This window comes from Triturus cristatus, chromosome 5_1 (genome assembly GCF_964204655.1).
Source record: "Triturus cristatus chromosome 5_1, aTriCri1.1, whole genome shotgun sequence".
NCBI classification, from domain to species: Eukaryota; Metazoa; Chordata; class Amphibia; order Caudata; family Salamandridae; genus Triturus; species Triturus cristatus.
In genome coordinates this window covers 141762399-141780358 of record NC_140587.1, presented here as the reverse complement: position 1 = coordinate 141780358, position 17960 = coordinate 141762399, and the positions used below count along the sequence as shown (strand labels likewise).

The 17960-nt window shown below is 46.2% G+C and overlaps 1 protein-coding gene across 1 annotated transcript; it reads left to right on the top strand.

Annotated features, from left to right (window-relative positions):
* The first annotated feature begins 4298 nt into the window (after positions 1-4298).
* On the top strand, positions 4299-5396 carry CCDC166 (coiled-coil domain containing 166). Its single transcript, XM_085603746.1, has one exon. The coding sequence runs from the start codon at positions 4299-4301 to the stop codon at positions 5394-5396; it is 1098 nt and encodes a 365-aa protein (XP_085459872.1).
* Positions 5397-17960: the final 12564 nt, after the last annotated feature.

Sequence of the window (17960 nt, the reverse complement as noted above, 5' to 3'; positions counted from 1 at the left end):
TGTATAATCTGTTAATTTTCTGTAGGTAAAGTTTGTCTTATTTGGCATTTGTTTTGAGCCAGGTACGTTGCAGCTTTCTAATTTGTCGTTTTATGTCTTTTATCTCCATGTTTCTCCGAGGCGCTTTTTTCTTTTTTTCTGCTGTGTGGTTTTGAGTGGTATTAGGATGTCAAAAGCTTCCTGTAGCCACTCATATAGTTTTTGAACAGAACGTATTGATTACAGATTTGTACTGTATGAGTCGCTTAGTGTTGTTTTATGTTGGAACGCAAGCAAGTGGTGCTCTGACCATATGACTGGAGTTTTAGTTTGAAAGGTAACTAGTTCAGTTTTAGCAAAAATGACATCTAGGATATGTCCAGCGATGTGTGTGGGTTTGTGGACAATCTGAAGCAGGTTCAGTGCGTCTCGGCCAGTGATTATTGTTTTTGGATGGGTCATATTGGGTTTGTCAAACCAAATGTTGAGGTCACCCAGAACGTATTGGTTGGAGTGTATTGTTATCAGGTTTGAAACTGTGTCAAGAAGTGAGCCTGGGAATGTCGCATGCTAGGTGGAGGTCTGTAAACTTTGCGCTTTCATACAGGTTCTTAGGTCCACCAGAAGTTACACAAAGCCTACTGCTCTAAACCCATCATAGATAGTTTACAAATGGACAAATACCGCCTCTAGATATGACCCATGGAAAACCCAATACCCTAATGAACGCTAAAAAGAAAAAGGTAGGGGTCTTCCAATTAGATTAATTAAGGCTTCTATAGTAACATACTGAGTAGTTCTCTGTATGTGAATGGCCGCCCTTGGGGACAGGCTGAAGATGACCTTCGCTTCACAAGACAGGATCATTAATGCACTTGTCTATCCCTGCAGGCTCTTGTGCATGTCCTACAGGCTGGCAGATAGAAGCCTCTCCACATTTCATTCCACATTCCGATTCTGTTGTCGCGGAGATGTCCAGACCATAGTACCGGAGAAACACAATGGTGAGGCTTCAGCAGTCTTGGTCGTCACACTGAACCCTCAGCAGCAGACAAAGACTTAGATAACACTGAGGCGTCAACAACATCGCCTGTGAACAGGTAAAGCCACATAAAGTTATCTTTACCCATTTTTTGCCACCTGCCGAGAGGTGGTTGTTTTGCATTTTGGTACTTCTGCAGCCAGATCTTCAAAGACAGGTATTTACTCGTCGGAGGACATTTATCAGATGTTAACTCATCAAAGAGAGTTTAGATGAGGAGCATATTCATGTTTGCTGAAGATACAGCAAAGAGTTTTCTACTTGCCATTGCTAAGCTCCCACAATCACCTTACCAAGGGAAATATCAAGAAGAAAACCATATACTTCTTGAAGTAATCGTCTCACCCTTTTATAGCATAAGCCTAGCTCTAGGTTTACTATAAGGGAGATACATAGAAGGGATAAAGGAACATCAGCCAAAATGAGCAATATAAGGTCAGGCCTCAGGAACCAGGAATCTGTACCAGGTTATATCAGTTCTGGCCACCCTTAACTGGATTCTTGGTTTAGTAGCCTATGTTGTACTTAAACCTTTATGTTCCAGAACCTGCAATACCAAATCAGAAATCCACTTAGTAAAAACATTTTGGGTACCAGAGAATTGCTAAAGTTCTCCTAATACCATTAGCCCTGGTATAATTTGTCTTGCAAATATCTATTAATAAAAAAGGAGGCGAGTATAGAATTGTAAGCCACTTCTTCATATTCATTACATGTTTTAAACCATCAAATTAACTTCTGTGTCTATTAATCCACATCAAAATCAATGTCTTTGCAAATCTACTTTTTTGTAAATTATTCAAGTTCTACAAAATCGCTTCTACACATCCTCTTGTCACAAATCAACCAGTGAGAAAATACAGCTGTTTCATGGTGGAAACTGACATTTTATGACATAAATGGGTCTCGTCATCCATTGATTTATTATCATCGATAAGAGATGAATGGATCATGGGAGTGTGATTGTAAGAAGCCTATGTAAGGATGTTATGGACAACTGCGTGGTAGACCGAAGTGTGGGCAATTATTCCCTGAAACCAAGTCCATATAAATAATTTTTATATGACATTTTTAGGTCTCGCCTGACCCAGCGCATGCGCTGGTCTGGCGAGACATTTTGTGAGGGCTCCAAAAAGTGCTACCAGGCCAGCCTAGACCTACAGTGCACGTGCGCGGGCGCGCGCGTCCCGCTTTACCGCGATTACTTTCACTTTCGCGCCCGCACGGCCGCTTTAATGTTCTCCGTGAGGCTTCAATAGATTACAGCAGTTAAAACAAGCATTGGCATAGCCAATAGGTCTCGCTTTTGGGACCTTAGAAGTGTTTAGTTATGCAACTGTTGCATGGTTAAACACTTATAAGGTCCCAAAGGCGAGACCTATTGGCTATGCCAATGCTTGTTTAATATGCAATACTGAGGGAATACATATATATATATATATATATATATATATATATATATATATATATATATATATATATATATATATATATATATATATATATATATATATAAATTCCAAAAAGCTCTCTCCCACTTCCAGGACGGCGAGGAAGAAGCACACGGACACCAATTCGTGCTTCGCAGGTTTTAATAAAGATCAGCATCCACACAACACGCCATATATATATATATATATATAACAGGAATACTAAAAGGGAATGAATTTTGTTTCAAGTGCTTCAAATATGATGTAAATCCACAAGAATATATGTGACATTTTTGAATGTGTAAAATGTACTCCCTTAAAGAGCTTTTTTATCACAAATTGTTCCTCTGTAGCTGTTTTTCACTGAATGATGTTTGATGAGGAAGCACAAGAAGTGATGCTTTGTTCTTGAATTATTTACAATAACAAAGATTTGAAAGGAAGTTGAATTTGATATAGATGAAGGACATAGGAGTCGATAGGGTGGTTCACAATTCTATCCTCATCTCCTTAGATTAAGTGATCAGAAATTCACTATTTTAGGCAGAGCTTTAAATGGGCCGGTGTTCTCTGTACCTTCTAATCCTTAATTTGAAAGAGAGGTACCAACACTTTTGGTCACTGTTACAATACATTTAATGAGTGAGTACCAACAATTTTTCAGGCGCAAACAGGTACTCTGGACAGTGAGTGTCAGCACTTCTAAATTTCCATTTAAAGCACTGATCTTGGGCCAATCCTGTTCCATCTAGAACACCCTTCTCAAACTTCTATTGTCAAGACAAAAAATATTCAAGCACCAAGGTATGAAGCGATTTCTAAAAAGTAGAACACACCTAAACATCCAAAAGCATAAAAGGGAGACTAAAATACTTCCATGAGCTGATCCAAAGTGGGATTGACAATGTCTCGAGCCAATGGCAGAAAAGGGCTCACCCAAGCAAGCCAGCGGCCTGAAGGGGTTACCCCAAAGCTCACTTTATAGGTATTGATCAGAAGAGGCTGATGTCATCAGTCCAAAAGAAAAAAAAGTAGGGGAAGCAAGGTTACATTAAACCACCGAAGCTTAGGCACAACTAACAGGCTAATCGGAGGCCTAAAAAGTGTTTGGAATGGCCCAACAGGCCACCAAGCCAAAAGAAAAAAGCAGAGTTACTTTAAAGGGGCATACATTGACTATTGTAACACTATGAATATGAATCAGAAACCCATAGAGTTACCCAGGTTACCTCTTAAGGTCAAGGTGTTGTAGGTATAATCCCTCCCTACAGAGTAGGTGTAGATCCTAACAGAAATCCTCTTGATATCAACAATGGTGATTTCCAAGTTTGACTACTGCAACAACAAATAAATGTAGCTCACTAAGGAGGAGCTCTCCAAGCTGCAATGAGATTTGTTTTCTCTACACCACCACAATGACATTTGAAGACCTAATAGTACCCCCTGTAAAGAAAGCATGCTGTGTAATAGTCTGCACAAGAAAACATGCTATGTAATAGTCTGCGCCTCAATCAAAAAGTACTCTCTGGCATTGCCCAAGAATATCTCCATCCTTCCTGCGGGCACCCTAATTCAGATTAATCTTCCTCAGGAAGTCACATGTAGAAAAATTAATTCATAAATATTTAAAATATGATAATTGGCTCCGTTTTAGAGAATTCCAAGTCAAATAGCTATCTATCAGTGTTTGATTCCTATCCCCCTTTCAAAGAGCAGGTCCTTTTGGTTTTTCAAATGTCCTCTAACCCATCTATTAGGGTGATTTTGTCAAGTTTGTAAATTTGCTCTTCTTCCCATTTGTAGCGTCACCGGTAATCCTGCTTGAACCGATAAGGCAGTAGTCCAACATGGCAGAAAAGGGAAAGAAGGCGGGGAAGGGGAACATTGCTACCAAAAAGGAAAAACAGCAACCAGACCCTTCCCAGGACAAGGAGAAAAAGGTGGGAGAAGGTGCCTTTGTTCACGTTGTGACTGAGAAAGAGCTGTTTCTGCAGGAGGAGCTGAAGACGCTCACAGAGCACTTGGACATGTTAATGAGGAGGTTGAGAAGTTTTCACTTGGACAACGAGTTCCTGGAGGAGGAGGCCAAGAGGATCCAGCTGGAAAACAAAGAGTACGTCTCTTACCTGGCGAAGCATGCCAAGAGGAACCGAGGCCTCATCATCAGGCTGAGCGACCAGAACAAGAAGGACCTGGAGGAGGTCCAGGCGGAAATGATACCCTTGGTCGCAGAGTACCAGGAGAAGGACCAGGAGCTAAAAAGTCAGTTGATGCAGAAGGAGCTGGAGTTTGCCCGCGTGGCCCAGGAGATGGAAGAACTCCAGCCAATGAGGAAGTTGCAGGCGGAAAACCTGGCCGAGATCAAGAAGCTAGAGATGCAGGTGCTGAGCATGAGGGTCCGGTACGCGGACAGTGTTCAGATGGTGAAGAACGCCTTCCTGCAGGAGAAGGATGCCTATGAGAAAGATGCTGTGCTGAAGGTGCAGAAGCTATCCCGCAGCGCCATGAAGGAAGCCCGCTGTTCCTTGATCGACCTGACGCGACACGCTCAAGAAGACAGCACGAAACTTCGCCACAAGGTGCTGTACCTCCTCCGGCGCTTGACGATCCTGAAAGCGTTCCGGCTCAGGCTGCTGGCACAGAACAAAAAACTCCAAGAGGAGGTCCAGCACACGAAGGACCTAGCCCGCTGGTGCCAAGGGCGGCATCCACTCCTAGACGAACCTGAAGAGTATCCCGTACCTGAAGAGTATCAGCGCTGCAAAGATCTGGCCGAGCTGCATTACATTCTGAAGCACTCCACAACAAGGACAACTGCTCCAGTGGTGGCCAAAGAGCACCATCAGTACGTTGGTCTGCAGCACGTCATTGACAAATACCGGGCTGAAGGCATAGATGACCTCAGCATAAGCGAAATGAGCACACATGTAAAAATAAAATTGTAGTTTTTAGAAACATGTCTCTTCTTACCTCGTTTTCTTCTTCAATAAATTATCATACATCTATTTATCCACTTTGTTGCAGTTATGATTCCCCTGTTTCGGTGTGATTAACATAGTTCTACAAAGCTTTAGCCTCTTTGACCTGGCACTGATCTGAACAAGCATATGACAACGCCAGTAGGTATCACATTTGGGACCTGTTGGTTTTGACAATAGTTTTTAGCCACGCAGCTCAGAATCCCTGATGCTGTGCAGCATAGCTAAAGAATAATATCTTTTAAAAGTCTCTGACGTGGCAGGCCGCATTATTTTGTAGGTGTGCCCACCATGCATGCACAGGCCTACAAAATGATGTGGCAGCTTTTTTTTCTTTTTAATCATTGATCCTAGTTGAATTGGTAAGTAAAAAGAAAAGAAAATGTGCAAAAGCGCTTTTTTTTTTAGGTCTCGCCAAGCGTTGCAGTGCATGCGCTGCCGCTCGGCGAGATTTATTGTGAACGAGGAGTTTCAGTAGAGGGCTTAAAGCCCCGCCCCTCATTTCCATTGGCTGGCGTCCCCATTTATGCTAAGCGGTGACCTGCCATTGGAAATGAGCTGTTTGCGTTGCCTCCCTTTCGCCTTTTGGTCCGGCCCATCCGGACTGGATCGCCTGCTTCATGGCTGTTGTGAAGCAATTTCTTATCTCAAGGAGGCGTGTTGTATTAACAAGCCCTGAGATCCAGTGCGGATGGGCCATCTTAAAAGGAGACAGGGCGCCGCGTGTTTATTTTTGTATCGCACTTTCACTTTAAAGTGAAAGCGCGATGCAAAAATAAACAGCGGCTGTCTTCCCGCAATGGCGATTGCTTGTAGTGAGTCCTCCACTTTGTTTTAATAGGGCGCGGGCTGTTAATTGTGCGCCTGCTCTTCCCTTTTCACATTATTTTACTTCATGGTAACCAGGAAGGGTTTTTGTTTTGGACGTTTTTGAGGCACTTTCCTTGGCTTTCGTCGCTGTTTGTAGTGAGTCCTCTACTTAGTTTTAATAGGGCCCGGGCTGTTAATTGTGCGCCTGCTCTTCCCTTTTCACATTATTTTACTTCATGGTAACCAGGAAGGGCTTTTGTTTTGGACGTTTTTCAGGCACTTTCCTTGGCTTTCGTCGCTAATCCGCGCGTGTCATGAAGGGTTTGGAGGCACCTCGGCGCTGGACTCTATTCTGACTTTTATACTGAGTTTCTTACCCTTGCGAGCTCCATGGTCCACAAGGTAAGTGGATTGTGGTGGGTATTTTATAAAGCGCTTCAATCCGACGAAGAAGTCTACTTTGCCCTGAAAAAAAAGTTTCCTGAGTACCACGAGTTGATCTAATTAATGGGTTAGAATACACTGTTATGCACCTAGTTTGGGTTGTGGAGTTAAATGCGGCACAGTTGTGCACATTACAGGTAGACGCATAGCATGAGGTTGTTATCCACAGGGTTCTGTACAGCACAGGGTGGTAAGCCATAGGGTGTACACAACACAGGGTGGTAACCACGAGGTTGTGTGCAGCATAGGGTGGTAAACCACGAGGTTGTGTACAGCTTAGGGCGGTAAACCACAGAGCGTGCACAACACAACACTTACCGTGGGGTTATGGACAGAACGGTAATCTACGAGGTTGCGCACAACATAGGGTGGTAAACCACAGAGTGTGTACAGCACAGAGTGGTATACCATAGGGTTGTGCACAGAACGGTAAACCACGAATTTGTGTATAGCATAGGGTGGTAAACCACAGGGTGTGTACGTGTACAACAAAGGGTGATAAACCATAGGGTTGTGCGCAGAACGGTAAACCACGAGGTTGTGTACAGCACATGGTGGGAAACCATTGAGCTGTGTATAGCACAGGGTTGTAACCCGTCGGATTGTGCAGAGCACAGCGTGGTAAATCACAGGGTTGTGCACAGCAGTGGGTTGTAAACCATCAGATTGTGCACAGTACTAGGTGTTAAACCACAGGGTTGTGCTCAGCACAGGGTAATTAACCATCAGATAGTGCACAGCACGGGGTGGTAACGCATCGATTGTGCACAGCTCAGGGTTGCATAGTAAACCATCAGATTGTACAGCACAGGGTGGCACCATCCTGCGCTGTACAATCCGTTGGTTTACAACCCTTTACAGTGCACAATCGATGGGTTAACACCCCGTGTTGTGCACAATCCGATGCGTTACCACTGGTAATGCATCGGATTGTGCACAGCATGGGTTGGTAAAACATAGGGTTGTGCACAGGGTGGCAAACCATATGGTTGTGTGCAGCAAAAGATTTTAACTCAAGTATTTCGTAAAACACAGTGTGGTAAAAGCCAGGGTTGTGTGCGGCACTGTTTATTTTGCACTGCACGGGGTTGTGACGGATTGCACATCACGATTTAGGGAACGAGGCTGCGTACGACATATAACTGTGTACGAGGCATGGTTCCGCACAACACAAGGTTACGGGCGAATTAGGGTTTTGTTGGCTGCCCGTGGTCCACGAATGGGACCCTCCTAAGAGGGCGGCCACCTTAGTGCCACATGAGGGCACACAAGTCAGTCCAGTTGTTAGGGACCCATTAAGGGCCCCCGTGCCACGTCACTTCCGGTAAGGGGTGGGCGGGGGATGCAGTATAAGTGCTTCTCCCCACCCATCTGGCGGCCTCTTTGTGGCTGTCCGTTACGCCGTTTAGACGTGACCCCCGGGACCTCCAGGCCCTGCCCTGCGGTGAGTGTGTTTTACCCCCTCCCTTCTGTCCCTTAGGCAAGGCTGCAAAGCTATGCAATATGGTCCGCCTGGGGGAAGGGGGGGGGGGGACGGCTCCCGAGAATCATGGTCGTGGTCAGCGCACTGCAGACCGGGGAGGTGGCTAGGTGGGCACTGATACTGCTTACTCCACGTCAGCGCGGGCCAGGCCGCGGCCAGGCATAGGCACAGTGTGTGTTTGGGGGGGAGCCAGCGAGCTTAGCGAGACTCCCCTCCTTCCCACTGCGGCTGACCGGTGGAGCCGGGTCCAGGGCGTCGGCCCACTTGAGGGTTGCGTGGTGGTTGAGGAGAGAGGCGAGCCTCGCTTGCTCCCCCTCTCCCTGAGTTAGTCTTAGTCGGCGTAGCCAGCACCGGGGCTTCAGCCTGCCCAGGCCTGATGTTACGCAGGGGGGGCAGCGAGCGCCGTGAGTTTCCCCCCTCTGCTGCTTTCTATCTGGCAGAGCCGTTCCCCCGGCCCGCTTGGGCCTGAGGTGGGAGGCAGCGAGTGTCGCGTAGGTCCACCCTCCCTGTCCGGCGGAGCCGGCTCCAGGAGACTCGCTTGGGCCTGATGTTGCGGGGGGAGGGGGCAGTGAGGTTTGGCCAGAGTTTGGGTTGCGCTTTGTGCCATCAAAGTTTAAAAGGCGGGGGCGGCATACAGGGTTGAACGGGGGGGCGCACGAATGACGCGAGGAGACCCAGGGAACTCCCGAGTCGCTCCGTCCAGAGGCCAGGTCTGGCATTGGCGGCGTGCTGGTTATATCCCCAGTCGCGTGGTCGGCCACTGCTTGCGGTGAGTAGTATCCTCTGCCTTCCCGGGTGTGCGTCCTCATGGGCACCGCATTCTCGAGTGATTGTGTTATGCTCCTGTTTTCGCGCCTGGCATCACGCCGTGTTTAGGCGGTGGACAGCGGGGGTGCAGAGGCCAAGCCGCTGGTCGAGTGCGCAAAGCCCCTGCCCTGCATCCCGTGAGGTCCGGGAGTGATTGGATGCATGATTGGGTCGCTCAGGTTGGCTCTCTTGTTCTACTGGGGTTTGTATGGCGCTTTGTCCCTTGGTGAGGCCTCGCATTGGGTGGAATGTGGCGTACCAAGCACTAAGGGCTCGCATAGGTCAGAGACGTTTTAATGCATGGGCAAAGTGGGCTCTGGCCCTGGGCCCCAGCCTTTCAGGGGGCCCCCTGACAGAGTCAGCTCCATTCTCCAGAGTTTTGCCCTAATGACCTTGATTATTTCTTAAACGGATTGTTTTAAATACAGTTTTCCTTTAATTTATGTTTTATGTGCCTGATGTGTGATAGTCTAGTACAGCCATTTTGCTGAGAAATGTTGTGTTTATGTTTCATACAGTATACAGAAAAAAAGTTTCTTTTAGATCAAAACAAGGCCTAACACATAAGAAATGGGAGGGCGTCACAGAGATTATTTGCAGTAATATTGGTGTGCTGCTGCTGTGTTACAATATTGAAAACACACATACCTATCCCTGAATATTAGATGTATAACACATTTAGGGCCTTATTTATGAGAAGTGATGCATCGCTATGTGAAAACAGGGATGCGTCACTTCTTAGTGCACCCTCCTTACAACGTGACGGATGCGTCATATTTACTGTATGTCGCATCATGTCGCAAGGAGTTACAGATACGTCAGTATTTCTGGTGTATCTGTAGGCGCAAAAGTGATGCATTGCTGGGGTGTGTCTGAAAATAGACGCAAGTCCAGCAATGTGTCCTTTCACATGGGGCAAGCCCCATGTGAAAGGGCCTGCATCAGTCTTACACCTGCTGTGAGGCAGGTGTAAGATATTGACACAATGGCCTCCTAGAAGTGGCGCACTGAGTTCTCATAGATTTCAATCTGCCACTTCTACGAGGCTCTTTGCGGGGGAACACCCACCCTGCATACATTATACCTTGCACAGGTATAATGTGGTGCAGGGCTTTACATAGTGATGCATCTGCCTAGATGGGTCACTTTGTAAATAGAGCGCAACATGGCACATTTTTAGGTCTTGCCTGACCCAGCGCATGCGCTGGTCTGGCGAGACATTTTGTGAGGGCTCCAAAAAGTGCTACCAGGCCAGCCTAGAGCTACAGTGCACGTGCGCGGGCGCGCGCGTCGCGCTTTACCGAGATTACTTTCACTTTGGCGGCCGCTTTGATGTTTGATCGCGATCACCTTGGCGGCCGCACGGCCGCTTTGATGTTCTCCGTGAGGCTTCAATAGATTTCAGCAGTTAAAACAAGCATTGGCATAGCCAATAGGTCTCGCTTTTGGGACCTTATAAGTGTTTAGTTATGCAACTGTTGCATGGCTAAACACTTATAAGGTCCCAAAAGCGAGACCTATTGGCTAAGCCAATGCTTGTTTTCACTGCCGGTGCGTCACAAAAAGTGACGCACCGGCGGCATATAAGTGAAACAAGGCCTCATAAATAAGGCCCTTAGAATTTGGACGAGTGTTCCTTTGCACTGTCAGGGACCTAATGAAATTAAATGAAATAATGTATTTAATAAAAAGCGCAGCCACTCAGACTAGAGTGTCTTGGCACATGACAGCGGGAGGAAAACGTGCGTAAAAGACCCATCAGTTATTAAAAAGCCAGGTTTTTAAGTTCTTCCTGAAAGAGAGTAGGTCTGTGGTTAGTCTCAGAAACTCAGGGAGTCTATTCCACAATTTTGCACCTAGAAAGCAGAGGGATCTGCCTCCAGTGCGGGCACGATATCTAACAACAGTGTCTCATAATGGGATTCATTGGAAGGACAAGTTATTTGAACGCGAACCATATCAACAAATAACGGAGGAATGAATCCATACAGAGAGGACACAGGGAGACCAAGAATGCAGGAGAGAGTTGTATTTTCAACACAAGATAGACATATTACGTCATATGTACATATCATATAAGTATAAAAGCACTGCGTGACACTTAGTGAAAGTGTAACCAACAAAATACTGTGCACAAGTGCTCGTGGAATTTGTGACGGCGCAAGTGACACATCAAGTGGTATATACAGCGGTGAGAGGGCGCAACAAAAAGAACAATGGTACATTGGTTATGTCAAAGTTTTAGGGCATTTACACAATTGATGAAGAAATTATAAAGGAACATTAGAGCAAATGCCCATGATACAATGCGCCTGAAATAACGCTGTGGAAGTCGACGGCGTTTCGGCCTGTAGTACTCTAGGCCATCATCAGGACTGGTTACACATATTTAGGGCAGTGCTAGGGTAAAGGAGAGACAATTCTTAAACAAGAGAAAGCATTCCAAATTAAATGGACCAAAGGGAGAAGAGAGAAAAGGAGCCGTGTAACGTAGTGGTGACCACGGGCGACGTAAGGCGACCAAGTGTGACGGACTACTGAACGGTCAAGAGTGAAGGGGAAAAAATGGAAAGACAGTAATAGAGAGAATTGATAAAGGTGCCTGGAAAAGTGACGGAACCGTGTGACTCACAAGGGTAGGGGGGGGGTTGTAGGGGGTGGGGGGGGTTGGTGGGTGGGGGAGTGGGCGAATGAGGGATGCAGGGCCCAGGGAGTAAGTGTATGTGGAGGCGAGGCCGGAAAGGTGATCGAACTTAATACAGAAAAGAAGCCGGCCGGTTCATGACTATGAATAGTAACAGTTGACATCTGTGCAAACTACTAACCGAAAAGGTGCGAGCCAACGGGCCTCGAGGAATGAAAAACAACTATGGGTAGTGGACAACTGTACGAAATCCTAACCAATGAGGATAGAGCGGGCGAGTCACGAGGACTGTACTGTGAATATGGAGGGACGTGACTAAGGATAAGAGAGGCTATGCGCAAAAAAAAAAAAGCGGGAAGGTGAACGCGAATTGCAGGAAAAGGTGATCAAGGAAAGAGCGTGGCTGAATCACAAAGGGAAACTTACAATTACGGAGCCGGAGGGCAGGAAACGGCAGGCATCAGCCAAGTGGGGGTACGGGCAGGTCCGAGGGAGTATTTACTATGAGGGGAAAGAGAGGAGGAAAGTGAAGGGAGGCACGGGAGTGGGACGGGCAAGGGCGGGAGAACGGCGGGCAGTACTTACTTGGGGGAGGATGCAATCAATGGAAGAGCTGAAAAAACGAAGGGAAGCGGGATTAGGAACGAGCCAGTAGAACGAGCGAGGACAGTGGGCCAAACGAAGGTCGAGGGTACTTACATATGAGGAGGCGATTGAATCGTCGGGAGGTGGTCCAAATTAGGATGCTGGCCGGTACGAGTCAGGCGGCGAGTGGTGTGTAAGGATCCCAGAAGGAAGGTGGAAGGCTATAACTACGGGTCACGTGGTGAGTGGACGAATCACCGCGGATGTGAGAGAAGTGGAGGCGTGTGTTAATGGAAGCTGGGTGATGAGTGGTGAAGGGGTGTGGACAAGGGAGTCATGGAAACTAGGAAAGCAACTAATGCTAATGAGTCGAAAACGGCGCGTGTGTCAAGAAACAAAAAGGAGGAAAAGCGGATTGAAGGGAGGGGAAGGAAACAGAGGGTCGAAACCAGGAGGAGGAATACCAATACATATAGTAAATACGTATCAATGGAGCATGGAAAGGCAAATAATACACAATTGAATTAAAGACAGAAAGTATACAATTTAAATGATTAAGCATCGGGAAACATACTCGTGGAATTGAAAGGGGAAAGGAGGGCGGGAGAAGGAGCAGGAGAGCGGAGGAAAGGGAAGGGTGGGGGGGGCGGAAAAAGGTTCGGGGAGAGATGAAAAAACATATTTCTGAGAACTAGAGAAACGAAATAAAACATAGTGACTTAGAAGTAAAGACCAGAGTGATTCTAAGGAAACAAGGAAGGGAGGGGGGAGGGAAAAAGGCAGGGAGGGGGTGGGGGAAGAAAAAGGGCAGGGGAGGGGGGGGGAGGCAAGGAGATGGAAGGCACCAGAGAAAAGAGTATTAAAAATGAAAAAGAGTAGAGTTGGGAATGTATCAGCTAGACAGAGAAGGTAGGGCAACAGAAACTCAGGATTATGCAAGGGTGGAGTTCCATTCGTCAAGGGAATTCAAGCCATGTTCAATGGTGTTAAAGCGAGCAATCCAGCGGCATTCACATCTATTAAGAAGTCTTTGAATGTCCCCGCCTCTTAATGGAGTGGACGGTTTGTCGATTACCAGCCAGGTAAACTCGGTTTCTTTGTGATTTTTCTCTTTGAAATGGGAGACCAAGGGAGCTGTAAGGACTCCACACCTGATGCGGCTGCGATGCTGAAGGATACGGTCCTTAACCATCTGGGTGGTTTGCCCGACGTATAGTTTATTGCAGGGGCATTTTATCAAATAGATTACGTTTTGGGATCTGCAGTTGGTGAAGGAGTTCAAATCAACTTTCAAACCATTGTGTTCAAAAGTCTTGGTATTGGTCGTGGAGGAGCATGCTGTGCATCTTTGGCATCTGTAGTGGCCCCGTACCGGTGGGAGTTTCCATGAGTTTTGGATCGATTCCGATATGGCCGGTGTAGTAGGCCAAGTGATTGCATGTACCAGGTGGTCGGCTATATTTTTACCCCTGCGGTATGAGAATAGAGGGGGTTCATTGAAGATGGTGAGTGGAGCTAGAATGTTCCAGTTGGATTTGATTGTCTTGGCTAGTTTATTGCTGGAGGGAGAGAAGGTAGATACAAATGGAATGCGGCTATTTGATCTCTTTTCCTTGGGGGTGAGTAAAGTATCGCGATGGTTATACCATGCTCTTTTCCTTGCCCTGTTGACCAGTTTCTTGGGGTAACCACGGGCCACAAGTTTGGTGGTGAGTACTGCTGCCTCTTTGAAGAAATCCTTTCGCCATTTGCAGTTACGCCGAATCCGCAAGAATTGTCCGAATGGGAGACCGTCGCGTAAACCACGTGGGTGGTTGCTAGAATAGAGTAGTAAGGTGTTACGCTCTGTTGGTTTCCTGTATAACGAGGTGCCGATTCTACCCTCTTCAACCCGTAGAGTCAAGTCCAAGAATGGAAGGTTGTCTTCTTTTGGGTCAGCTGTGAATTTGAGATGTGGTTGGCTATTGTGTAGCCAATCAATGAAATGGGATAGAGAAGTCCTGTCACCTGTCCAGATGAGCAGGATGTCGTCTATATAGCGACGCCAGAAGGAGATGTTATTCCTGAAGGGGTTGAGGTCGGTAAGGATCAATGTACTCTCGAGGTGGTGTACGTACAAGATTGCAAAATTTGGAGCAAAACATGCGCCCATTGATACTCCTTTGATCTGTAGGTAGTAGGTGTCCTTATACAGAAAATAGTTATTTTCCAAGGCAATTTCCAAGAGATCCATCACGAAATCTGTAGGTATTCTTGAGGGGGATGGTCGAGTGTTGAGGATGTTTCTTATAACCGCAAGTCCCTCTCTGTGGGGTATATTGGTATAGAGGGATTCGATATCCATACCCACCATCAAATTAGTACCAGGTATGAAAGGCGTATCCTCAATGAGATTAATTAGATCCATGCTGTCGCGCACGAAGGTATCCGTCTTGGGTACGAATTCTTTGAGGATGCTGTCGATGTATTTGCCAATAGGCTCTAGGATAGATCCACATCCAGAGACTATTGGCCTACCAGGAGGATTTTGTTGATTCTTGTGTATCTTGGGTAAGACATAGAGTACAGGGGTACGTGGATTGATTTTGTTAAGAAACAATGCCTCTTTATCTGAGATGATATTATCCAATTTGGCTTGATCAGTTATGGTAAGAATCTTGGATCGTATACCGGGGAGGGGATCTGAGGGAAGAGCACGGTAGTGTTCCATGTTGTTGAGTTGGCGAAGTATTTCCGTGTCATATTTAGTTTGATCTTGTATGACAATGCCTCCCCCTTTATCTGCGGGCTTGATAATTAAGTCTTTGTTTTTGCTAAGGTGATGGAGGGCCTGTTTCTCTTCCAAAGATAAATTATAAGGGACAAATTCATGTTGCGATTGTATGTTCTTCATTTCAAGTAGAATCCTTCTCTCAAAAGTAAGAACTTCAGGGGGCATAAGTACTGATGGTGGGTTGAAGGTGGATGGTAAATGGAAAGGGGAACGTGTGTTGAGTTCCCGTGACGGTCTCTCTGAAAAGAACTGTTTCAATCTGATTCGTCTGAAGAAAAGTAACAAATTCTCCTGGATCTCGAAAAAATTACTTCGGTCTGTAGGCACGAACGATAATCCTTTACTAAGGAGGTTGGTTTCGTATGGCGTGAGATTGTACTGGGAGAGGTTGAAGATGGGGAGTGCCATTGAAGAATCGGTTGTACTTGATTCGGTCACCATTGGTAGAATTTTCTTCTGGTCTGGCGTTCTCCGGAGTATTGATACTGGTTGTTGCCTCTCGATCGGCCCCTCCCTCTCCCACGGGTTGACTCTAAAAAACCAGCCAGAAGTAGGGGTTGTGGTCTTGGTGGTTGGTTTCTTAGGGGTCGTGAGGTGCTAGGCCCTTCTCCCGGGCTAGAGTCCTCGGCTGAAGTATTTGAGGAGTCAGAGAATGACACTTGTTGATGATTGCGATAGCGTCCCCAATTTCTTTGTTGTTTAGGGGGTTGATATGGTGTGTCATAAAAGTCGTCCTTCAAGTAAGGGTAGGTGTGTTCGTTGTTGTAGTAGCGGATGTCTCTTTGAATCTTGGTGATTTTCTTGTTTTGTTCAAAGGTATTAAAGGTAAAGATGGTGTCGTTCACTTTGTCAAGAAGGTTTTTAGCATCCGTGATGGTGGTGTCCTCGAGGATAAGTTTTTCCAATTCAGCGATTTCAGCGAGCTCCTTTCGGCTATGCTCCAAGGCTGTATCAATTCCGAGGACCATCCAGTGTCTGGAACAAGTGGTGGCCAAATGGCTAAATCCAGATCTGAATTTTGGATCCTGTGTGAAGATAGCCGGGACGTTACGAATTTGCAGACCAAGTGGGATAACGTTGGACTTAAGATATTCCGTCAGCATGCGTGCATGAAGATCAGTGCGGATCTGTTTCTTTTTAAGCCTTTCAAGTCTGTCCAGTAAGATGCGAGATTCAGATGCGCCAGGTGGCGCGGGAGTCGTGGAGGACGAGAGAAGAGAAGGTCCAGAAAGAATTCTTTGGATATATTCGTCGGAATAATTTGGGGTCTCCCTGGAAACCATGCTGTGGAGAAAATTGCAAAGCACAGAGGGTGCTTGAAGAAAATCAAGCAAATATATTAAAGCAAGTCCCAGAGGGGACCACCTCTCGCAACAAGCAGTTGCTCAAAGTAGACAGTATCAGACCACAGGAGGTAGCCCATATACCATAGTGAGACTGGGGCAGTACATGATATCTAACAACAGTGTCTCATAATGGGATTCATTGGAAGGACAAGTTATTTGAACGCGAACCATATCAACAAATAACGGAGGAATGAATCCATACAGAGAGGACACAGGGAGACCAAGAATGCAGGAGAGAGTTGTATTTTCAACACAAGATAGACATATTACGTCATATGTACATATCATATAAGTATAAAAGCACTGCGTGACACTTAGTGAAAGTGTAACCAACAAAATACTGTGCACAAGTGCTCGTGGAATTTGTGACGGCGCAAGTGACACATCAAGTGGTATATACAGCGGTGAGAGGGCGCAACAAAAAGAACAATGGTACATTGGTTATGTCAAAGTTTTAGGGCATTTACACAATTGATGAAGAAATTATAAAGGAACATTAGAGCAAATGCCCATGATACAATGCGCCTGAAATAACGCTGTGGAAGTCGACGGCGTTTCGGCCTGTAGTACTCTAGGCCATCATCAGGACTGGTTACACATATTTAGGGCAGTGCTAGGGTAAAGGAGAGACAATTCTTAAACAAGAGAAAGCATTCCAAATTAAATGGACCAAAGGGAGAAGAGAGAAAAGGAGCCGTGTAACGTAGTGGTGACCACGGGCGACGTAAGGCGACCAAGTGTGACGGACTACTGAACGGTCAAGAGTGAAGGGGAAAAAATGGAAAGACAGTAATAGAGAGAATTGATAAAGGTGCCTGGAAAAGTGACGGAACCGTGTGACTCACAAGGGCATATTTTAGGCACGATGGCCAGGTAGGCAATGGAAGACCTTAGGGGTCTAGATGTTGTGCAGTGATTAACTCGCTTATTTAGGTAGCCGGCTCCTAAGCTGTGGAAAGTTGTAAAGAAGATGGTCATGGCTTTGAAGTTGATCCGTTCTTTTATGCGGAGCCAGTGTAGAGACTTAAGAATAGGGTTCATACTAGATCTGGGTTTAGGTCTCAGGATGGCTCTGGTCACGTTTTGTACTACTTGTAGGCGCTGGATAAGGGCTTTGGGAAGACCGAGGTACAAACTGTTGACATAGTCAAGCTTTGATGTCACCAGAGCCTGCACCACGATCTTTCTACTTTCATGCGGTAACAGTGGCAGGAATGTTTTTTAGCATCCGGAGTATGCCAAAGCAAGCTTCAGTTAGATTTTGGATTGGAAAGCGCATGGAGAGTGTCTTGTCTATAACAATTCCTATGTTTTTGACTTTCTCCTTTTCCGGGGGGCGGCAGCAGATCTTTTGGCCACCAAGAGCTCCAGTCAGGCATTTCTGGATTACTTCAGTTTTGTCAGGATTGCACTTCAGCTGATTGATCTTAAGCCAGTTAAAAACCTTTGTGAGGCAAGACCTAATCATTGCACCGTCAAAGTCGGTTCCTTTTTCACATGTAAAAATCAGCTGAGTGTCATCAGCATAGGAACCAATTTTGGCGCCCTCTTCCTCTACCAGAAATGCAAGGGGGATAGATATATATTAAAAAGGGTAGGACTGAGAATGGAGCCCTGAAGGACACCTACATTCATGGCC